The sequence below is a fragment of the Diceros bicornis genome, chromosome 1 (assembly GCF_020826845.1).
Source record: "Diceros bicornis minor isolate mBicDic1 chromosome 1, mDicBic1.mat.cur, whole genome shotgun sequence".
Taxonomy (NCBI): domain Eukaryota; kingdom Metazoa; phylum Chordata; class Mammalia; order Perissodactyla; family Rhinocerotidae; genus Diceros; species Diceros bicornis.
Window position 1 is genome coordinate 78,414,768 of NC_080740.1, and position 18,538 is coordinate 78,433,305.

General features: G+C 37.8%; 1 protein-coding gene across 2 annotated transcripts; it reads left to right on the top strand.

Annotated features, from left to right (window-relative positions):
- The first annotated feature begins 3,111 nt into the window (after positions 1 to 3,111).
- Positions 3,112 to 18,229, top strand: MAT2B (methionine adenosyltransferase 2 non-catalytic beta subunit). Of its 2 annotated transcripts, none has more exons than XM_058545472.1 (7): positions 3,112 to 3,269; positions 10,874 to 11,068; positions 12,995 to 13,109; positions 13,295 to 13,447; positions 15,432 to 15,625; positions 16,828 to 16,941; positions 17,315 to 18,229. In XM_058545472.1, exons 1-7 carry the CDS (start codon positions 3,240 to 3,242, stop codon positions 17,483 to 17,485), a joined length of 972 nt encoding a protein of 323 aa, XP_058401455.1. In that variant the 5' UTR covers positions 3,112 to 3,239; the 3' UTR covers positions 17,486 to 18,229. The 2 variants fall into 2 exon arrangements, with proteins under 2 accessions (XP_058401455.1, XP_058401444.1); XM_058545461.1 differs by lacking the exon at positions 3,112 to 3,269 and adding an exon at positions 5,441 to 5,574.
- Positions 18,230 to 18,538: the final 309 nt, after the last annotated feature.

Genomic DNA, 18,538 nt, shown 5'->3' on the forward strand with positions numbered 1-18,538 from the left:
TTTCCTGACTAATGGTGAGGTTGAGCATTTTGTCATATGTTTTGGCCATTCGAATTTTGTCATTTTGGATCGGTTTTTTTTTTTTTTTTTTTTTTTTTGGTGAAGGAGATTAGCCCTGAGCTAAAACCTATTGCTGATCTTCCTTTTTGGCTTGAAGAAGAGTGGCCCTGAGCTAACATCTGTGCCCATCTTCCTCTACTTTGTATGTGGGATGCCGCTACTGCATGGCTTGATGAGTGATGTAGGTTTGGGTCAGGATCCGAACCTGCAAACCCAGGCCCCTGAAGCAGAGCATGCCAAACTTAACCACTGCGCCACTGGGCCAGCTCCTTGGATTGCTTTTTAACATCAATATTCAATTTCTGTTTATTGGTTTTTTTGTATTGATCTTCAAAAGTTCCTTGTATAGCATGGCAATTAGCTCTTCATCTTTCATGCATCACATATATTTTCTCCCGGTTTGTCTTTTGACTTTGTTGATTATCATTATAGCTCTTGTTGTTGTTATGCAGATATTTCCAAAAATCTATGTGGTCTACTTTGTTGATCTTTTTACTTTTGGTTTCTGAATTTCATGATATGCTTATAAAAGGCTTCTTCACTCCATAATTATTCTACACAATTTCCTCTAGTACTTTTGTTCCACATTTTACTTAAGCTATTTTAATCTATCAAGAACTTATTTTAGTATAAGTGAAGTAGGAATCCAGCCTTATTGTTTTTAATGATTCATTTTTAATTTATTATCTTTATCCCCTAATAAATTCCCATAGGCATATTTGAATCTAGCTGAGTTGATTAGTATAATAGTATCTTTCACACAAACCTGGGAGGTTAAGAGAAAGATCAGGTTTGGTGGACAAGATGAAGAATTAATATTAAATTTACTTTCAATTTCTTGGAACTGTGAGTTTGATATGCCAGAGGGACATACAGGTAAAGATGCCTTTTAGGCATCTGGAATGGGGAAACTATAGCTTGGGAGAGAATTTGTGTCAAAGCCATTCATGTGGGTGTCAGATTCACAGAAATGGGAACAGCTGGGATGGCCAAAGCAGAGGGTAGTTTACAAAGAGAAAGGATGTTGTGAAAAAGAAGAAACAAAACCCTTTGTTTTTGCCCTTGGGGTATCATAATAACTTAGAGATGTATTTCTCAAACTTGAAAAATGTATGCATACCCTAGGAAGGAAAAAGATTTTGACTTCTTAGATCCTAATGAGTTTAGAAATTTAAATACTGTCCATTTAATTCATGACTTGGTACCAATGCAAACGTTAACACTATCTCAAATACTAGATCCTAGATACTAGATCCTAGAAATTGTTGACCGAGTCTAAGGTTGGGACCCAAATGATCCAAAATATGTATTATTGTTTTAAAATTGAGGTATAAATTATGTACAGTAATACAGATAGTGAAATGAACACATCTTAACTGTTACATTTTGATGAGTTTTGATAAACGTATATACCCATGTTACCCACACTCCGATCAAGATATAAAACACTTCCATTACCTCAGGAAGTTTTTTATGCCCTTCACAGTCAATCCCTACCCTTCCCCTAAGGCAAGATAATTTCTTTCACTATAGATTAGTGTCACCTGTTTTAGAATTTCACCTGTCTCTGGCTTCTTTCACTCAGCATAATGATTCTGACATTCATTCATATAGTTCACTTCTTTGTATAGCTGAGTAAAATTCACAGTATGGATATATCAAATTTGTCTATCCATTCATCCATTGATGGACGTTTGGGTTGTTTCCAGTTTTAGGTTATTTTGAATTAAGCTGCTATGAATATTCTTGGGCAAGTATTTATGGATATATGCTTGCATTTCTCCTGGGTAAGCACCTAGAAGTGGAATTACTGGGCTGTGGGATAGGTATATATTTAGCTTTATAATAAACTGCCAAATAGTTGTCTAAAGTGGTTGTTTTTGTTATTTTCCCACTAGCAATGGATGAGCTTTCTAGTTGCTCAAAATGCTTGTTCGCATATGATATTACCAATCTTCTTAAATTTTAGCCTTTCTGTTAGGCATGTAATGGTATCTCAATGTGATTTTAACTAGCGTTTCTCTGATGTTGAGAATCTTTGTATGTGATCCTGGCCATTCTTATGTCTTCACTTTGTGAAGTATCTGTTCAAAAATTATGTTCATTTTCAAAATTATTTTTTAAAAATAATTGAGTTGTAGGAGTTCTTTAAAAATTCTGAATAGAAGTCCTTTTCAGATATATGTATGCAGATTATTTTTTCCCAGCCTGTGTTTTGCTTATTCATTTTTTTAACATTGTCTTTCAATGAACAGAAGTTTTTAATTCATTAAAATTCATCAATTTTAAAAAACTGTATAGTTCTTCATTACTTCATTACCTCTGCATGCCTCATAGAGTTTAACATGTGCTGTGTTCTCTAAGTGGTTATAGAGTTAAGTGATTTTTTCTTTTAGCTCCATCTGAATGGCCATTTTGTTGTTGTTCTTAAATCGTTACAGAGCCATAACCCAGAACAGTGGTTCAAAATTTAACTGAGGTTATTCATCACTTTTGTAATTGTTAAAAATAAGATTGCTGGGCTCCACTCCTGATTTTGTTTCATAGGTTCTGTGGTGCAGGCAGGTTTGGGAATCCCTGATCTAGAAGTCCTTAATGTTTGGCCAAACCTAAAGTTTTTCTCAAACAGAAGGCACGACAATGTTAATGGAAATGACCAGTTGCAGTTTCATTTCTGCCTGCTGTTACCACCGGTGCCTCTTACGGTCCTTTGACATAGTTAATTAGAGAGCACTGGGGGTGGGGGGTGGGGGGAAGCACTGGAGAACTTTACGAAATAGATTCTGTTGAAATAAGGCATAATGATACAATATTTCAAAACAGGACTCAATTTCAACAGAGAAAATTTCAACAAGTCTTCAAGGAAGTTTTTTTTTAAATAAGTTGGTTTTCCTAATGGTTTTGCTAATAAATCCTCACTTGGCTGGCAATTAAACATGAAACTTCTCATTGGGTATTTTCGAGACCGCCACGGGGAATCAGCTGCCAGTTTACTGCAATGTGGAAAACTGCACGAGATTCTGGGATTGGAATCAAAATGCTAATTTAAAAGGTCGAGTGAAGCTGCGGCTCCCGTTTTTGCGTGCCTGCGCTCTGTGCAGGCATAACAAAGACCGAGCCAGAGCAGGCAGAGGCTGAGACACAACCCAACTCTATTTTCCTGAGATAATTTTGGAATCATGCCTGAAATGCCGGAGGACATGGAACAGGTAAGAGCTAGCTATTCATGAAATGAAGTATTCTGGAGTTAGAGTTGCTTTAAAAGCATCCCAGTGAATGTCAGGTAAAAGCCGGAAGGTTGTGTTAAAAAAAAAAACGAAAGAAAGAAAGAAAGAAACGGTGTCATTCATTTCCTTGAAACATATAACTTTGGGACATGCAAGAATAAACCAATTTAAATTTGGGAACCAGGTTACGGAGAGCTCAGCTAAGTCTCGTTAATTGACAAAAATAAAATGCAAAACAGAACAGCAGTTTCATTTACCAGATTATTTGCAATGATGTAGGCGAAGTTTCTATATAAATAAGGATTTTATCTATAGTTGTGTGCTCCAGCCCTTCTTTGTCTTGGCATGAATCAGGATGCTCTCTTTAAACTTATAGTCTTAGCCACACGAAGTTGAATATTGTCTGTATAACGATGGTGTTTTTGTTCACAAAGAAACTTTCATCTTTAAACAGAATAATTAAAAATCATACACGAACATATGCTCCTAGAACTATACCCAAGTTTTACCTGGCAAGTATCAAACCATATTCTCAAATAATAGGCAACTAAACTCTTTTTGATCCTCACCCTAGGCAAGGCTGCTCTGAGCATCAAAATGCTAATTGCATATGCATGTCCTTAAATCTTTTTCACGTTGAACACTTAATTTTTTTCCCAGAAAGATTAGATTGCATCACACCTTGCAACTAGAAACTTTAAAAAATTTCCCAGTTTTTAAAGGGAGGAGGATTAAGAGGATCTTGAATCTGCTTCCCTGAACTCACACTTGCCTTTTCTTTGTTTGCAGATCATGCATGTTTAGTGCTGGGACAGTTCTCTGAAGGACTTTCTAAAACTGATTAACAGTAACAGCCTGGATTAAAACAAAAATCGAAAAGTGAGGGGCCTCAGGCGCCCTTCCGTTACTGTTCCAAAGAAACTTTATATTTACACAAAGAAGGAAATGAGTTTTTTTTCTTGGGGGTTGGGTAGGAAGGAAAGTCACGGGACTCAGACGTGAAATAACTTTTTAAAAAGGCTGCTTAGTCTCTAGCTGTAAGCTTAAACCAAAAAGGATTACGAAAATAAGGCCTTTTAGAAAAGATCCCAAGCAGTAGTCACGTTTGTGGGCGACTTGTAGGTCTTGGTATCCCGTGTGTCTGGACAAGGACACTCAGAGTGTTCGGTGACAAGTTGGGGAACCCTACAGGGTCTAGGCTGGTTTTTTTTTTTTTTCTGAGTAAATTTCACAGGCGCCGCGGCTGGCGGGGGACTTGCAGGTTTTGAACTGGAAAGGCAATCATTTGCCTGCTAGGGCAGCCTCAACACTTAGAGCTATTTCTCATCTATACTTAAAAGACGCGCGTTACAGGTGGCAGAAGGTCCAGCAGTGCTCTCTTCCCTTGGTGCCTTCTTTAATTTTCGGTGATTGCAGAGGCTCGGCACCTGTAGCCCAACTCGGCAGCCCCTAAGGCGCTGCTTCTCTAAGGGTGCTCTTAACACATGTTAAATCAACTAACTGGAGTCCCACCGATTCTCATTCTGATTATTGGGCAGGTCCGAGAATCTACGTTTTGAAGAGGCACCCAAATAATTCATCCCCCTTGCCCCCACCTTTTTAACTTGTTAAAAATGGTTTGCCATCTTTGGAATTTCACACGTACTATTCTTTTAGCATCCCAGAAAGACAAATGGGTTCTTGAGGTGTTAATGACTCAAATGCCAACACTTTTTTAATTCCATGCCTCTTTCTAAATCTCTCTAGAGATACTATGTCCATTGTGCTTCCCCTCGCCTCACTGCCCATGTCTTTAAAATATTTTATCCCACTTTATATATATTACATGCCCAGTTGTTTCTTATGCACTGCTCACAGTCTGCAAAATTGAAACTCGAGGCAATCCGATTCAATCCTTCCCTACACAAGAAGAAAGAAAGCAGAGAAACAAATCCCCCAACATAAAACTTGTGTTGGCTGTTTAAGGCCGAGGCCTTTGTTTCGTGCAGCCCTTACGAGTTGGCGCGTGGGCCAGGGGCGGCCGGAGGGCCCCCTCGCCCTGCCTGGGGTGTCGGCGGAGCGTGGCCAATCACCGCGCGCGGCCGGGGCGGCGGAAGCCGGAAGTGGTGAGTGGGGGCCGGCCCGGACTCGGGGAGGCGGGCCGAAGGCGACGGAACCGCGGCCCGTAGCGATCCTGGGCTGGGGAAGTGGCGGTCGCTGCGGCGGCGGCGCGAAGACGGCGGGCATGGTGGGAAGGGAGAAGGAGCTCTCCATCCACTTTGTTCCTGGGAACTGCCAGCTGGTGGAGGTGAGGGAGTCGGCCCGGGGGTCTCGGAGTCGGGGGCGCAGAGGGAGACGGGCCAGGTCGTGGAGGCTCGAGTGGTTTTCCAGGCGCGTCTTGCCGAGTCGGGGCCGCCGCCGTGATTCGCCTCGGCGCCGCCTCTCCAGCCCCGGGAGGCGAGGGCGGTGCCCCCAAGTTTGTTAATCTCGGCGCGCACCCGTCGGTGTTTTCTTTATCAGCTGCTGCGGCAGGAAATGAGTAGGTCGGATTTCACTTCCGAATCTTCTGCCTTCCTAGGAACGAAGAGGGATTTTCAGAGCTGTTGCAGTTTTGATTCTTCCTGAATTTCTTTTTCATCCTTTGTTCGTTTTCCTCGATCTTACCAGGTTGTATCTCTAAGAAGGGGAAAGGAGGCTTTCCAGAAATTATGACAGTATTAGAGATGACAATTTACTGAACTCTTAGTTTATACGAGGCACTGTTATGCACTTTACATGTATTATTTACTTTAATCCTCATAACTGTGAGATCTGTTTTTGCTCCATTTTACGGATGAGACAATCGAGGCTTAGAGGGTGAGTCCTTGGCTCAAGTTCATTGAGTAAGGTTGGAGCCGGGATTCAAATACAGGTCTGTTTGACTGTCTCAGGCTTTGAAGCACTACGGAGGTTGCATAAAGGAAGGCTATTACTGTGTTTGCGAGAGCCATCCCTGGCATTCCCCCTCCCCTCACCCCACCCCATTCTCTCTATTCTGTTCCAAGCCCCCCAGCATTCATCAGTCCACAGGGGATTAGAAGACTGTTAATGCCCAGACTAGTATGTCTTATGGCTATACGAAAGGATTTAGGAGACGGCTGTTTTCGATAATGCAAAAGGTTTATGCCTCCAAAATGTTCCATATTTAGTGTTTTCAAATCGCTTTGGGATTTTTGGGGGTAAAGTTAGGATGGATGGGCTATTAAACCTCTGTATTGTTCTTATGTACCCCAAACAATATTGAATAGATAATGTTACATATTGTTTACTTTAATTTGTATGCATATGCATACATGTATGTATATGTGCATGTATAAAGCTTAATCAGTTTTCACAGTAGGAGTTCAGTAGACTAATGGAAATGGGTTTTCCTTCATTAAAAATGGTACAACCAAAAGCTTGGCACATATTTGCTGCTCTCAAAACCTGTGGAATTAAAATTCACTCGTGAGAATGAGTGAATTTTGAAGCTAGTCTTATAGTTGATGTTAGATAAGCAGACTAATGGTTTCTGTTAATAATACTGGCTGTGGAGTACAATAGGGTGACAGCAGGAGTTAGACCAGTGTCACCTAGGTTGTCATGGGATCATAAAAAGTTTCTTACAAGTCTTGGAATGTCTACTGAAAGATCTCCCTCCGGGGAATGTTGTGAGGACCAATTAAAGACATGAATATGGAACTTTGCCAAATTTAAGAGGTTCTGAAAATAGCAAAGTATTATTATATTTACCACTAAAACTTAAGAAGATCCCTCTTTAGATGTTAGTAATGTTTCAGTCTTTACTTTTTCTAGGACATTTTTAGTTAGAAGTTGATGCAGGTGTCTTCAAGTAGAAGTCACTGTCCCAGAGTACTGCTTTGGACCGTTTTTGAAAGAGCTCTTTATCTCCCATTACCTATACAGTTTGGTGTCATTTAATTAAATAGTATCATAAGAGCAGTAGTTCCACATTTATTTATATGTATTTAATTTTTTGAGAATTTTTTTGGTGTCTATAAACCTGGTCACCTGAAGTTATTGAATTCTGTACGTCTAAGAGTTTATACGATAAGAGGCAAATGTGTTCTCTGAGTAACTTAAAGTGATGTTTGAGATACTTAACCCATAAGATAATGAAAATTGAGAAAGTAGGCTTTTCAGGCAGAATATTTTGAACTCTTGATTGCGGTTTGGGTTAACTAGACAGCTTTTTATTCCATTGTAAGTTCCTCGAGGTGTTTGGACATTCCTGTTTTGCAGGACTAAAATAATTTATAGAGTAATCGTCCAAAGTAGTTTTTAGAGGAGTATTTCTTTTCTTTTAAAAAGAAAAAAATCAAAACTATGCTTTTAAAAGCTTCAGGTAGAGTTCTGTTTGTATATAGAAACTCAAAAATAGAACAGTTATTTTTGTTTGGCATCTTTTAATTTCAGAGTGATGCATATTTTATTTGCCAACCACCAATAAAGTTGCAATCCAAATGAAAAAATCTTGTTTTGGCTCCTTACTGGTGACAGAAGGTGCTCAATGAGTCTCAAGAGAATTATGTGAAAAGAGGAAAAGTTATTTAAGTAAATGAAGCTCCTTTCACTCTATTGAGACCCCTTTGTGGTAAGGATAACATGGAAAATGTTAGAGTTTTAGAACTGTAAAGCTGGAAGACCCTTAGTCATCTTGTTCAAATGCCTCATTTTACCAATGAGGAATTAGATCAGCAGAGATGGAGTAACTTCTCAATACTGCAGTTTGTGGCAGAGCAGATTAAATTTAATCATCATGAAACCAAATATAAGTTCAAAGGATTGAGACAACTCTGTATGTATTTGGCTGACCATAGAAGCAAGACGACCTAAGTTCTGGTCCCAACATTTTCCCCGTTACTGTGGGCAAAACCTTTAACCTCTAGACTTCAGGTTCCTCACTTTGGAAATAATAACTGCCCTGCCTAACAAGGCTATTCTTATGATCAAAAAGTATGATGTAGGTTTATATAACAAGTGTACAATTGTGCAGAATCATTTCTGTTTGAGAAATTGCTTGCACTTCAGATCTCTGCTCTTTTAATAAAGAAAATTTTGAGCAGTGACATCTGACCACCGAGTACTGTGAACTGTTTCATATTTTCTTTTAGGGACCTTACATATTGCCCCAGGGTATAAGGATATAAGCTTGTATTTTTCTCTACACAGCTCCCATCCTTTTTTTAAATTAAGTGTATTGTAGTCCCTAAAGAACTTTGTTGTGCTTATGACTTTAGAACACTGTATTTCATCAAATCTAAGATGCTCTTGATTATAAGATCATCTGGACCCTTAGTTTAAGCTGCACTAAAGCAAACACCAAACTATGATGCATTCATAAGATGCATCTCTGTTTGATTCATTTAACAGAGATCTTAAAATGAGGAAAAAGTGTGCTTCACAAAATCAGTGAAGGATGAATTTACTTCATCATTTAGTAACAATTTACTGTTTAGTAAGCTTTTTAGATTATTATGTTTGTTCTTTGACTTCTTTTTCTAGTTTTCCTTTTTAAGGGGGAAAGATATTGTTGCTTCTAGAAAGGTAGATAGCAATTTATTCGGTTGTTTGAAGAAGAGAAATTTATCTTGAGAAAAGCCTGGAACTTTCCTCGAGTTCAAGATTACAGTTCCCAAAGTCCGGTTCCCAAATCACCATCAGCAGCAGCACCTGGGCGCTTGTATCAGCCCTTACCCCGGATCTGCTGGGTCTGAAAGCCTTCCAGGTGATTCTGATCCACACTGAAGCCGGAGAACCAGTGACCTAAGAACTGCTGTCTATTCCTTTGCTTCTTTAGAGTGAAGTAAAATGAAAAACTCAGAAGGAACCAAATCGTAGCTTTCTTAACAGTATTTTCCCAGGGGTCTTCATGGTATTTATCCTGTGTAAGTTGTTTTCTGATTGTATCTCTCCTAGACTTGGGCCTGTTTTCTGCTCTTTATAATTCAGTCTTTGTAGAGCTGTTTTCCTGCCAGAATTCAAAGAGAATATTTTGCTGGCTGAAATCTTTGTTTTCAGAGATCAGTTGGCTTAGAGCCAAGTTTTGCAACAGACAACCTAGGTGAATTTTTCTTCAACTTTTAAAATGTGTGGAAATTGATTGAACTAAAGAAAAGATATCTTTAAGAATTTACCTTCATACTGTCTGTCAGCCATTTTATTTCAGGTCTTTCCTATGATAGAAATATTTGATTTCGGTGGCCTTTTGTTTTTTTAAAAGTATAGTCTGCTAAGTTATTCAGCTGAACTAAGGGTGGAAAGAAAGGTCTTTGGTTATTGTATGCATATTTGAAGTTTTTGACAGCTCAGAATTAGGTGACTATAACAACGTTTGAAATAAAAAGGCCTCAAGTTGATGAAATATAGTAAAACTTTTTGTTGTTTTTAATAGTAAATGTTGACTTCATTCAAGAGTCTAGGAGGAAGTTTGTTGTTATCTGTGTTGGGAAGAAGGGAAATTTTTGAAACTTGCCTTGGAAACGTAGAACTTAAATTGTTTCCTAAATAGTAGTTCCTTTCCATTTCAGTCTGTAAGGAATTTTTTCATTTTTACAATAGCAACATGGGTCAGTTTAAAATATTTTAGTTTTTTTTTCTTTTTTCTTATCCTCTATCTGTGTTTATTAGTTTTAACTGGTCTATGTGGGTAAATTTGGAGTTAACTTAGGAACATTTACCAGTTTTCTTAAACTTAGAAAGATATTAGTGCTGTAAGGACCAAATTGGTTTTTTCTCCACGTAAATTCCTGTGAAATGTGTAAATTCTAACTCCACCTATCAAAATACGTTATCTCAGTGAGATTTGGAAGAAAACATGGGATTAAAAACTGAAGACCAGAAATGTCAACTTGTAGACATATTGGTGGAATATAGCCCAAATATTTAATCAGGCCATAAAATAAGTAAGCTTAAAACTAATTGTGCATTTTTATAAACTGAAGAACACAACTAAAATTGCTGTTTATTACTCATTTGGACATCATTGATCATCAAAATAAGATTTTTCATCCTTAACACAAGATATCTAAATCTAGTTGTTTAGGTAATTCCCTGCAGTATGATCTTAGATACCTTTTCTTGGGTAAGATTATTAAAACTTTTTCTTATGTGATGCAGTAATTGATGCAGATTGATTAATCTCTTTTCTAGCTTAAGAATTGGCTTATAGATTTCGGACGTGAAGCAAACTGCTTAGACTTTGAAGTTTTTGTTTGTTTGTTTGTTTGTTTGTTTTTTTATGAGGAAGATCAGCCCTGAGCTAACATCCAATGCCAATCCTCCTCTTTTTGCTGAGGAAGATTCGCCCTGGGCTACCATCTGTGCCCATCTTCCTCTACCTTATATGGGACGCCGTCACAGCATGGCTTGACCAGTGGTGGGTCGGTACGCGCCTGGGATCTGAACCTGTGAACCCTGGGCTGCCGAAGTGGAGCGTGTGCACTTAACCGCTGTGCCACTGGGCCGGCCCTGGCTTTGAAGTATTAAGTGAACGATGACGTTGACTAATTTCATGGAGAGAATATTTTCAAAGTAAATAATTCTTTTCTCCTTCTTTCACCTTTTAGGAGGAAGTTAACATCCCGAGTAGGCGGGTCCTGGTTACTGGTGCCACTGGGCTTCTTGGCAGAGCTGTGTACAAAGAATTTAAGCAGAATAATTGGCATGCCTTCGGCTGTGGTTTTAGAAGAGCAATGCCAAAATTTGAACAGGTTAATCTATTGGATTCTGAGGCAGTTCATCACATCGTTTATGATTTTCAGGTATGGTTTAGTCTGTTTATTTTAACAGTTGTAAACTATATTAAGAATTGTCTGGATGATACAGAAAATTTCTTGCTCTCAAGGAAGTTACTATACTTAAGCTCTAACCTATAAAGCAATAACAATGTATAGTGCACTTATTTATTTTTAGCGTTGCAAAGTAAATGCAATCCTTAAAAAGAGTAGATTGTGACATAGGTTGAAAAAAGACAAAAATATTAAGCATTTTATAAAAGCTTGTTTATGAAATGCTCTTCTAAGTACCACTTTCTGTACAAATGCTTTTTCAATATTATCTGTAAACCTTACAACACTGTGAAATTATCGTTTCCGTTTTAGAGATGACAAAGGTCTAGAGAGGTTAAGTAACTTGTTGGCCATGGTCACAGGAAAATTTAGGTTCTGTTCCACCTCTGATCAAATCAGGAGTTCAAGTTCTCTTTAAGAATATGGTCCAAGGGACACCTGCATCAGAATCGCTTGGGAAACGTGTTCTTAAGCCTCTCTCCTGGAGATTTTAAGTCAGTGAGTTTATGATGGAGCCCAGGATTCTACATTTTAAGAAGCACCTCAAATTATGCACATTAAGTTTGAAAACAACGCTAAGATCATGCTTCCTCAAGCAGTTGTTGGGAAGGAGGAAGTTGGGTATGTGGGTGTACTAAGGCCTGTCTGTCAGTGGCCTTCCCAAATTTTACCTCTAGCTCAGCTCCTCTGGGAAGTAGGTGCCCCTTCTTTACAAAGGACCCTCCTCATTCTTCTATGTTGACATCTGTCACATTATATTGAAGCAGTCTCTTTACATATCTGTCTTATCCACTAGATTACGAAATCCTTACTCCTCACACAGTGCTTAGCATATAGGTGGCATACAAAATGCTCAATTGGGAATATAATTTTTATTTTTTTTATTATTTTTATTTTTTTGTGAGGAAGATAACCCTGAGCTAACATCTGATGCCAATCCTCCTCTTTGCTGAGGAAGACTGGCCCTGGGCTAACATCCGTGCCCGTCTTCCTCCAGTTTTCATATGGGACACTGCCACAGTGTGGCTTGACAAGCGGTGCGTCAGTGCACGCCCGGGATCCGAACCCCGGGCAGCCGCAGCTTTTAGCGTGCACACTTAACCACTACGCCACCGGGCAGGCCCGGGGAATATAATTTTTATAGATAGTTGGTTTTCTTTAAATGATTGGTCTAAGAGATTTGAATTTTTGAATTTAATTTGCAATTGAGGGCTGGTCCTGTGGCTTAGCGGTTAAGTGCACGTGCTCCGCTACTGGCGGCCCGGGTTCGCATCACAGGCGTGCACCAATGCACCGCTTCTCCGGCCATGCTGAGGCCACGTCCCACACACAGCAACTAGAAGGATGTGAAACTATGACATACAACTATCTACTGCGGCTTTGGGGGAAAAAAAGGAGAAGGATTGGCAATAGATGTTAGCTCAGAGCCAGTCTTCCTCAGCAAAAAGAGGACGATTAGCACGGATGTTAGCTCAGGGCTGATCTTCCTCACAAAGAAAAAAAAAATTGCAATTGATATTCCTCTCCCTTTAACATAGATTTATCAAATATTTAGGCTATATTAATTATATAAAGGATAGCTCTTTCTCCCATCCAAGGTATGGGATGAAGCTCATTCTCATTTAGAAATACAGTTGTTGACGCAGAGTTTTGTCTGGTTTTGCCTAGGGACTGCTAAATTGCTCTTTCCTTTTCAGGGCCTATGTTTATCTTTAAGGAAGTTTGAACCTTGGAAAAGGGAATTGTGGCAAAACTGCATTAAAAATTACAATGATTCTTTAGTTGAAGGAATGTCGATGTAACAAACATTTTTCTATAAATTAATTTACTGTTAGAAGACTATAGTTCCTCTGTTTTATTCCTTCTTGGGTTAAAAATACATCCATGCTTGACTTCCAGCCCCATGTCATAGTACATTGTGCAGCAGAGAGAAGGCCAGATGCTGTAGAAAATCAGCCAGAGGCTGCTTCTCAACTTAATGTGGATGCTTCTGGGAATTTAGCAAAGGAAGCAGGTAATGATGACTTGATGAAATCTTCATAAAATAGTAAATGATTGCCGAGTTTGTAAAGATTAAAGGTTTGTAGATCGCGTATGAGAGATTTGATTTTATATATGGTGAATAAGCTGTTATAAATTCCAGTAAAGAGTACCGTCATGTAATAATTTAATAGATTTTTTTCTTTGCCTTTTTTGTAGCTGCAATTGGAGCATTTCTAATCTACATTAGCTCAGATTATGTTTTCGATGGAACAAATCCACCTTATAGGGAGGAAGACATACCAAGGCCCCTAAATCTGTATGGCAAAACAAAATTAGAAGGAGAAAAGGCTGTCCTGAAGAACAATTTAGGTAAGACAGTGTCTTCAGCCTCTGATTGTTTTTGAGGATTCCTTTTTGTTTGATATATATGTACATTTTTAATTTTAAAAAAAAAAGTCAAGGAACACAAATAATTGGAGAAAAATTAGAGAGTGTAGTTAATAAAAAAGAAAAATAAGAATTTTAGAAAGCCTAAAGAATTGGTGAATCCTTGCAGACTTTTTCCAGTATCAGTATATACATAAATATCATTGTATATAGAAAACAAATCATATAATACAAATTTCTTATAATCTACTTTTGAAAAACAGATCAATATCATTTCTCTTAGATTGAGGTATTCTATTATTTGTATGGTTTTTCTTTTTTCATGTGTGTTTGTGTATACATACACATATACATATGTATGTGCTGATTATGAAAAGTATACCCTCCCTGAAAGAAAAAATTGTAGAGTGAAAGTTCTCTTAGAATGCTGCGTCAGAGAGAGAGGCACCAAATGTGGTTATGTATGCAAGCATTTTTGTGCATATTGTTTTGTTACCTGTTTTTTTCCCCCCACACACTTGCATTTCAGTATATAATGGAGCCATCTCTTGGATATCTTTTCCCTGTCAGTGGCTGCATAGTACTTGATTTAATAATCCTGTGCACTAAGACTACTGCCTTAGACTGTACTGCATCCTTGAGAAGCATCCCCCATTATAGATACCATACTAACAGACATCTAGTTTTTCAGGTTTGTTTGTATTATAAATTATCCTGCAGGAATCACCCTTGAATACATATCTATATACGGTTGTCTAAGAATTGAATTTTAAAAAGTTTGGGGGCCGGCCCCATGGCATAGTAGTTAAGTTTGGAGTGTTCTGCTTCGGCAGGGCAGGTTTGCGGGTTTGGATCCCAGGCATGGACCTACACCACTTGTCAGCCACGCTCTGGCAGCGACCCACATATAAAGTAGAGAAAGATTGGCACAAATGTTAGGTCAGGGCTAATCTTCCTCAAGCGGAAAAACCAGGAAGATTGGCAACAGATGTTAGCTCAGGGCTGCTCTTCTCAGTCAAAAAAAAAAACTTTGTTGATTTTTCAACTGAAGTGTTAATTATCCAAAGTTTGTTTTAACCCCTCAGTAGGGAACAACATAAAATCTAAATACCTCATAATTCCTTAATCAGTGGTCTCAAGAATTATGTAGTGAACACTAACATACTCTTTATATAGATGCGCCAGTTAATGTTTTGTCACGTGTGTTTTATACATATACTTTTTTTTTCTGAACTCATTGAGAATTAGTTGAATTTCACCCCAAAATAATTCCTCATGTTTCTTCTAACAAGGATGTTCTTTATGTAATTATAACGCAGTTATCACACTCAGGAAATTTAACATTAATGTAATACTGTAATATATACAGTCTATATAAGAATTTTCCCAATTGTCCCAGTAATTTCCTTTATTGCATTTTTTTGTGTGTGTGTGTGAGGAAAATCGGCCCTGAGCTAACATCCATTGCCGATCTTCCTCTTTTTGCTGAGGAAGATTAGCCCTGAGCTAACATCTGTGCCCATCTTCCTCTATTTTGTATATGGGATGCTGCCACAGCATGGCTTGATGAGTGGTGTGTAGGTCTGTGCCTGGGATTCAAACCTGCAAACCCCAGGCCGCCAAAGTGGAGCATGCAAACTTAACCACTATGCCACCGGTCTGGCCCCTGCATTTTATTTTTTAATCTAGGATCCAATTAAGCTTCCCTCATTGCATTCAGTTGTCGTGATCAATTTTATTTTTAATGATAATAATAATGAAGAAATTATGTATAAGAGTACCCCAAATGACAGAAATTTAAAAATAGGATCATGGTTAAGTGGGCATAATTACAGGTGAGTGGTGTCATTTTGGTATATTGCAAGCTTTCTACTACTATATTGTTTAAATCCACATACTTTCATCTTACATCAAGACTTAAGAACCAGTCAGCTTTAAAATATTATCTGCTTTTATTAATCTCTAGGAGCTGCTGTTTTGAGAATTCCTGTTCTATATGGAGAAGTTGAAAAGCTTGAAGAAAGTGCCGTGACTATTATGTTTGATAAAGTGCAGTTTAGCAACAAGTCAGCGAACATGGACCACTGGCAGCAGAGGTTCCCCACACATGTCAAAGACGTAGCCACTGTGTGTCGTCAGTTAGCTGAGAAGAGAATGCTGGTGAGCACCTTTGGAAGGACGAGTTTCTAACTTCCATCTTAGTAAAAATTCTGTGAATGAGTAAAAATCCCATTAATGAGCGAAAATTAAAGTGTTTTTTTTAAAACTATAAGGAGACCAAACAAAAGTAGTTTACAAATAGTAGGCTATATTTATGAATAATAAAAATATTATGCTCTTGAGTTTGAATTTATTTCTCAAATACTATGGACCCTGTCATTCTTTCATTGCAAAATGACTGAAAACTTGTATTTGGGTAACAAAATCTGCTGTCTTTTAAGAAGTTCCCCTATTGAAGATCTGTGTAATGCCAAAGAAGAATCTACATAGGAATTTATAATTTCAGCCCCTTTAAGAATAATGTGTAATTTGTGTGTGTGTGTGTGTGTGTGTGTGTGTGAGAGAGAGAGAGAGACAGAGAGAGAGACAGAGACAGAGACAGAGAGAGACAGAGAGAGACAGAGACAGAGACACTAAGATTTGTGCCCATCTTCCTCTACTTTATATGGGATGCTGCAACAGCATGGCCTGACAAGTGGTGCGTCGGTGTGCGCCTGGGATCTGAACCTGTGAACCCCAGGCCTCCGAAGAGGAGTGCGCACACTTAACTGCTCTGCCACTGGGCCGGCCCCTAATTTGTAATTTTTTAAATAGATATTTGGATAGGACTTAATTTTAAACATTTGAAAAAGTTGGAGCTAAAATAGAATATCCATAAAAAGATTAGAATAACTGATCTATTTTAGAATATTAATAATAGTATGACTAAAGTTTAATACATAAAAATTTATGTATATTTTAAATCTGTACTATGACAGTATTTAATATCTTATGACTAATTAGCTCATCCTGAAAAATGGTTCTATTAAGGTTTGGTTTTAGTGTCTTAGGATAATTGGAAATACTCATTAAATTGGCCTGTGATTCCATAAAAATCTGTAATCATGTTTAGGATTTCTACTAAATAGAATCAGAGCCAGTTATGTTTTTATTTTAAAAAATTGTTAAGGCAAATTCTAGAAATTGCTTTTTATGTTTAGCTGGTAATGTTTATAGGAATTTTAGATGTCTTGTGGAATGCATTCCAGAGAGGAGGGATACATTTTAATTCCTGGACCTTTTAAATTAGCTTTCTTGTCAAACCTACCACTCCATTCAACTCAAAAGTTGAAACTATTTTGAATGTTTTGTGTCCTTGTTAGGATCCATCAATTAAGGGAACCTTTCACTGGTCTGGCAACGAACAGATGACTAAGTATGAAATGGCGTGTGCCATCGCCGATGCCTTCAACCTCCCCAGCAGTCACTTAAGACCTGTAAGTACGTGGCATGTGAAACCTCACTTTTTGAAAATCCAGATCCATCACTATAGAGTGTATTATTGATAACATTTTTCTTGTAGCTTTGGAAGTGTTGGATAACTTCATTTTCCAGTACTAATCAAAATGAACTTTGCTTGTATGTTTGCGGTTTATATTCTTGCTTTTCTCTAAATTAGCATGTATAAAGAAGACCCTGACTGTTGGTGAAGTTTATAGTAAAAATATTGTCTTGATTGTGGCAGACTTTTGGTTTATTTTTTTCAGGGATCACGTTCGATTTCTTGCACTGAAGGCAAAGTAAAGGAGGGAATATAAAACCTCAATATGTGGCTTTTCATTTGTTTTTTGTTTTTATTTTTCTTTAAAGATAACTGACAGTCCTGTCTTAGGAGCACAACGTCCAAGAAATGCTCAGCTTGACTGCTCCAAATTAGAGACCTTGGGCATTGGCCAGCGAACACCGTTTCGAATTGGAATCAAAGAATCACTCTGGCCTTTCCTCATTGACAAGAGATGGAGACAAACGGTTTTTCATTAGTGTATGTGTGGTCTTTTTTTTTTTTAACGAGAAGTATAGTATGTGGCACTTTTTAAAGAAAAAAGGAGATAGTTTTGTAAGAGTGCTCTTTAATTGTGACTCATGATCTTTCAGGTAAATGATGCTCTTGCACTAGTGAAATTGTCTAAAGAAACTAAGGGCAATAATGCCTTGTTTGAAGTAATGACTTTTCTGTTCATCATTTTGTTTGTTCTGGCTTAGCTTGCTGTTTGCGTAAATTATGATTCTTAAATATTTGAGAGCCAGGATGAAACAGATCTGCTGTAGACTTCTTTTTTGGATGAAATGCATTGTTCATTCCTGTTACCTCTACATTTTCAGGCCTTTTGCAACTGTTGACCCTTTTATGTTTTAAAGTGTGTTAAATAGTATGAAAATCATTGGTGTTTATTATTTGCTTTGCCTGAGCTCAGATCAAAATGTTTGAAGAAAAACTTTATTTTTGCAACTTACGTACGGTTTTTATGCTCGAGACATTTCAACGTGTTATGTATACTGGAACTCCTGCAGCTTGATGACTCCTGCTTTTGTAGCAGTGTACGGTGAGCACTTGAGAGGAGAGTATGGGTGTATGTGTATTTTTTTAATATATATATAAAACTGTCCTTTTCACTCCATGTCACACTAAGTGATATTTCATATGTGTGGTTATACTAATAATGGGCCTTGTAAGTCTTTTGACCATTCATGATTAATAATAAATATGTACTGCTGGCATGGTAACGCTTTGTTTTCTTGTCTTTATTTCTCTTTTTAAAAAACGTAAAGGACCAAATGTCTAAACTAATTGTTGTTTTGTTGCTTTAACTTTTTAAAATTACATTCTCATCATGTCACATGCATACCAGAGAATATAGTTAATATATTGAGATATAAAACACAGTAATCAAATGAAGGCTGGTGAACCCACTACTTGAGATCTAGAATGTTACACATACTGTATTTACTTGTGCCAGCTGATTGTTTTTTAACTAAAAGTAACTTGGTAATCTTGGTATGTATTTACGCAGGATGTTCCTTTTGAAGAATGCA

Excerpts from the sequence above, each read along its gene's own strand:
- MAT2B (XM_058545461.1), top strand. The coding sequence starts at position 5,512 with ATGGTGGGAAGGGAGAAGGAGCTCTCCATCCACTTTGTTCCTGGGAAC. Across the intron at positions 13,110-13,294 it reads GAATTTAGCAAAGGAAGCAG|CTGCAATTGGAGCATTTCTA; the intron begins GTAATGATGACT and ends CCTTTTTTGTAG. Across the intron at positions 16,942-17,314 it reads CCAGCAGTCACTTAAGACCT|ATAACTGACAGTCCTGTCTT; the intron begins GTAAGTACGTGG and ends TTTTCTTTAAAG.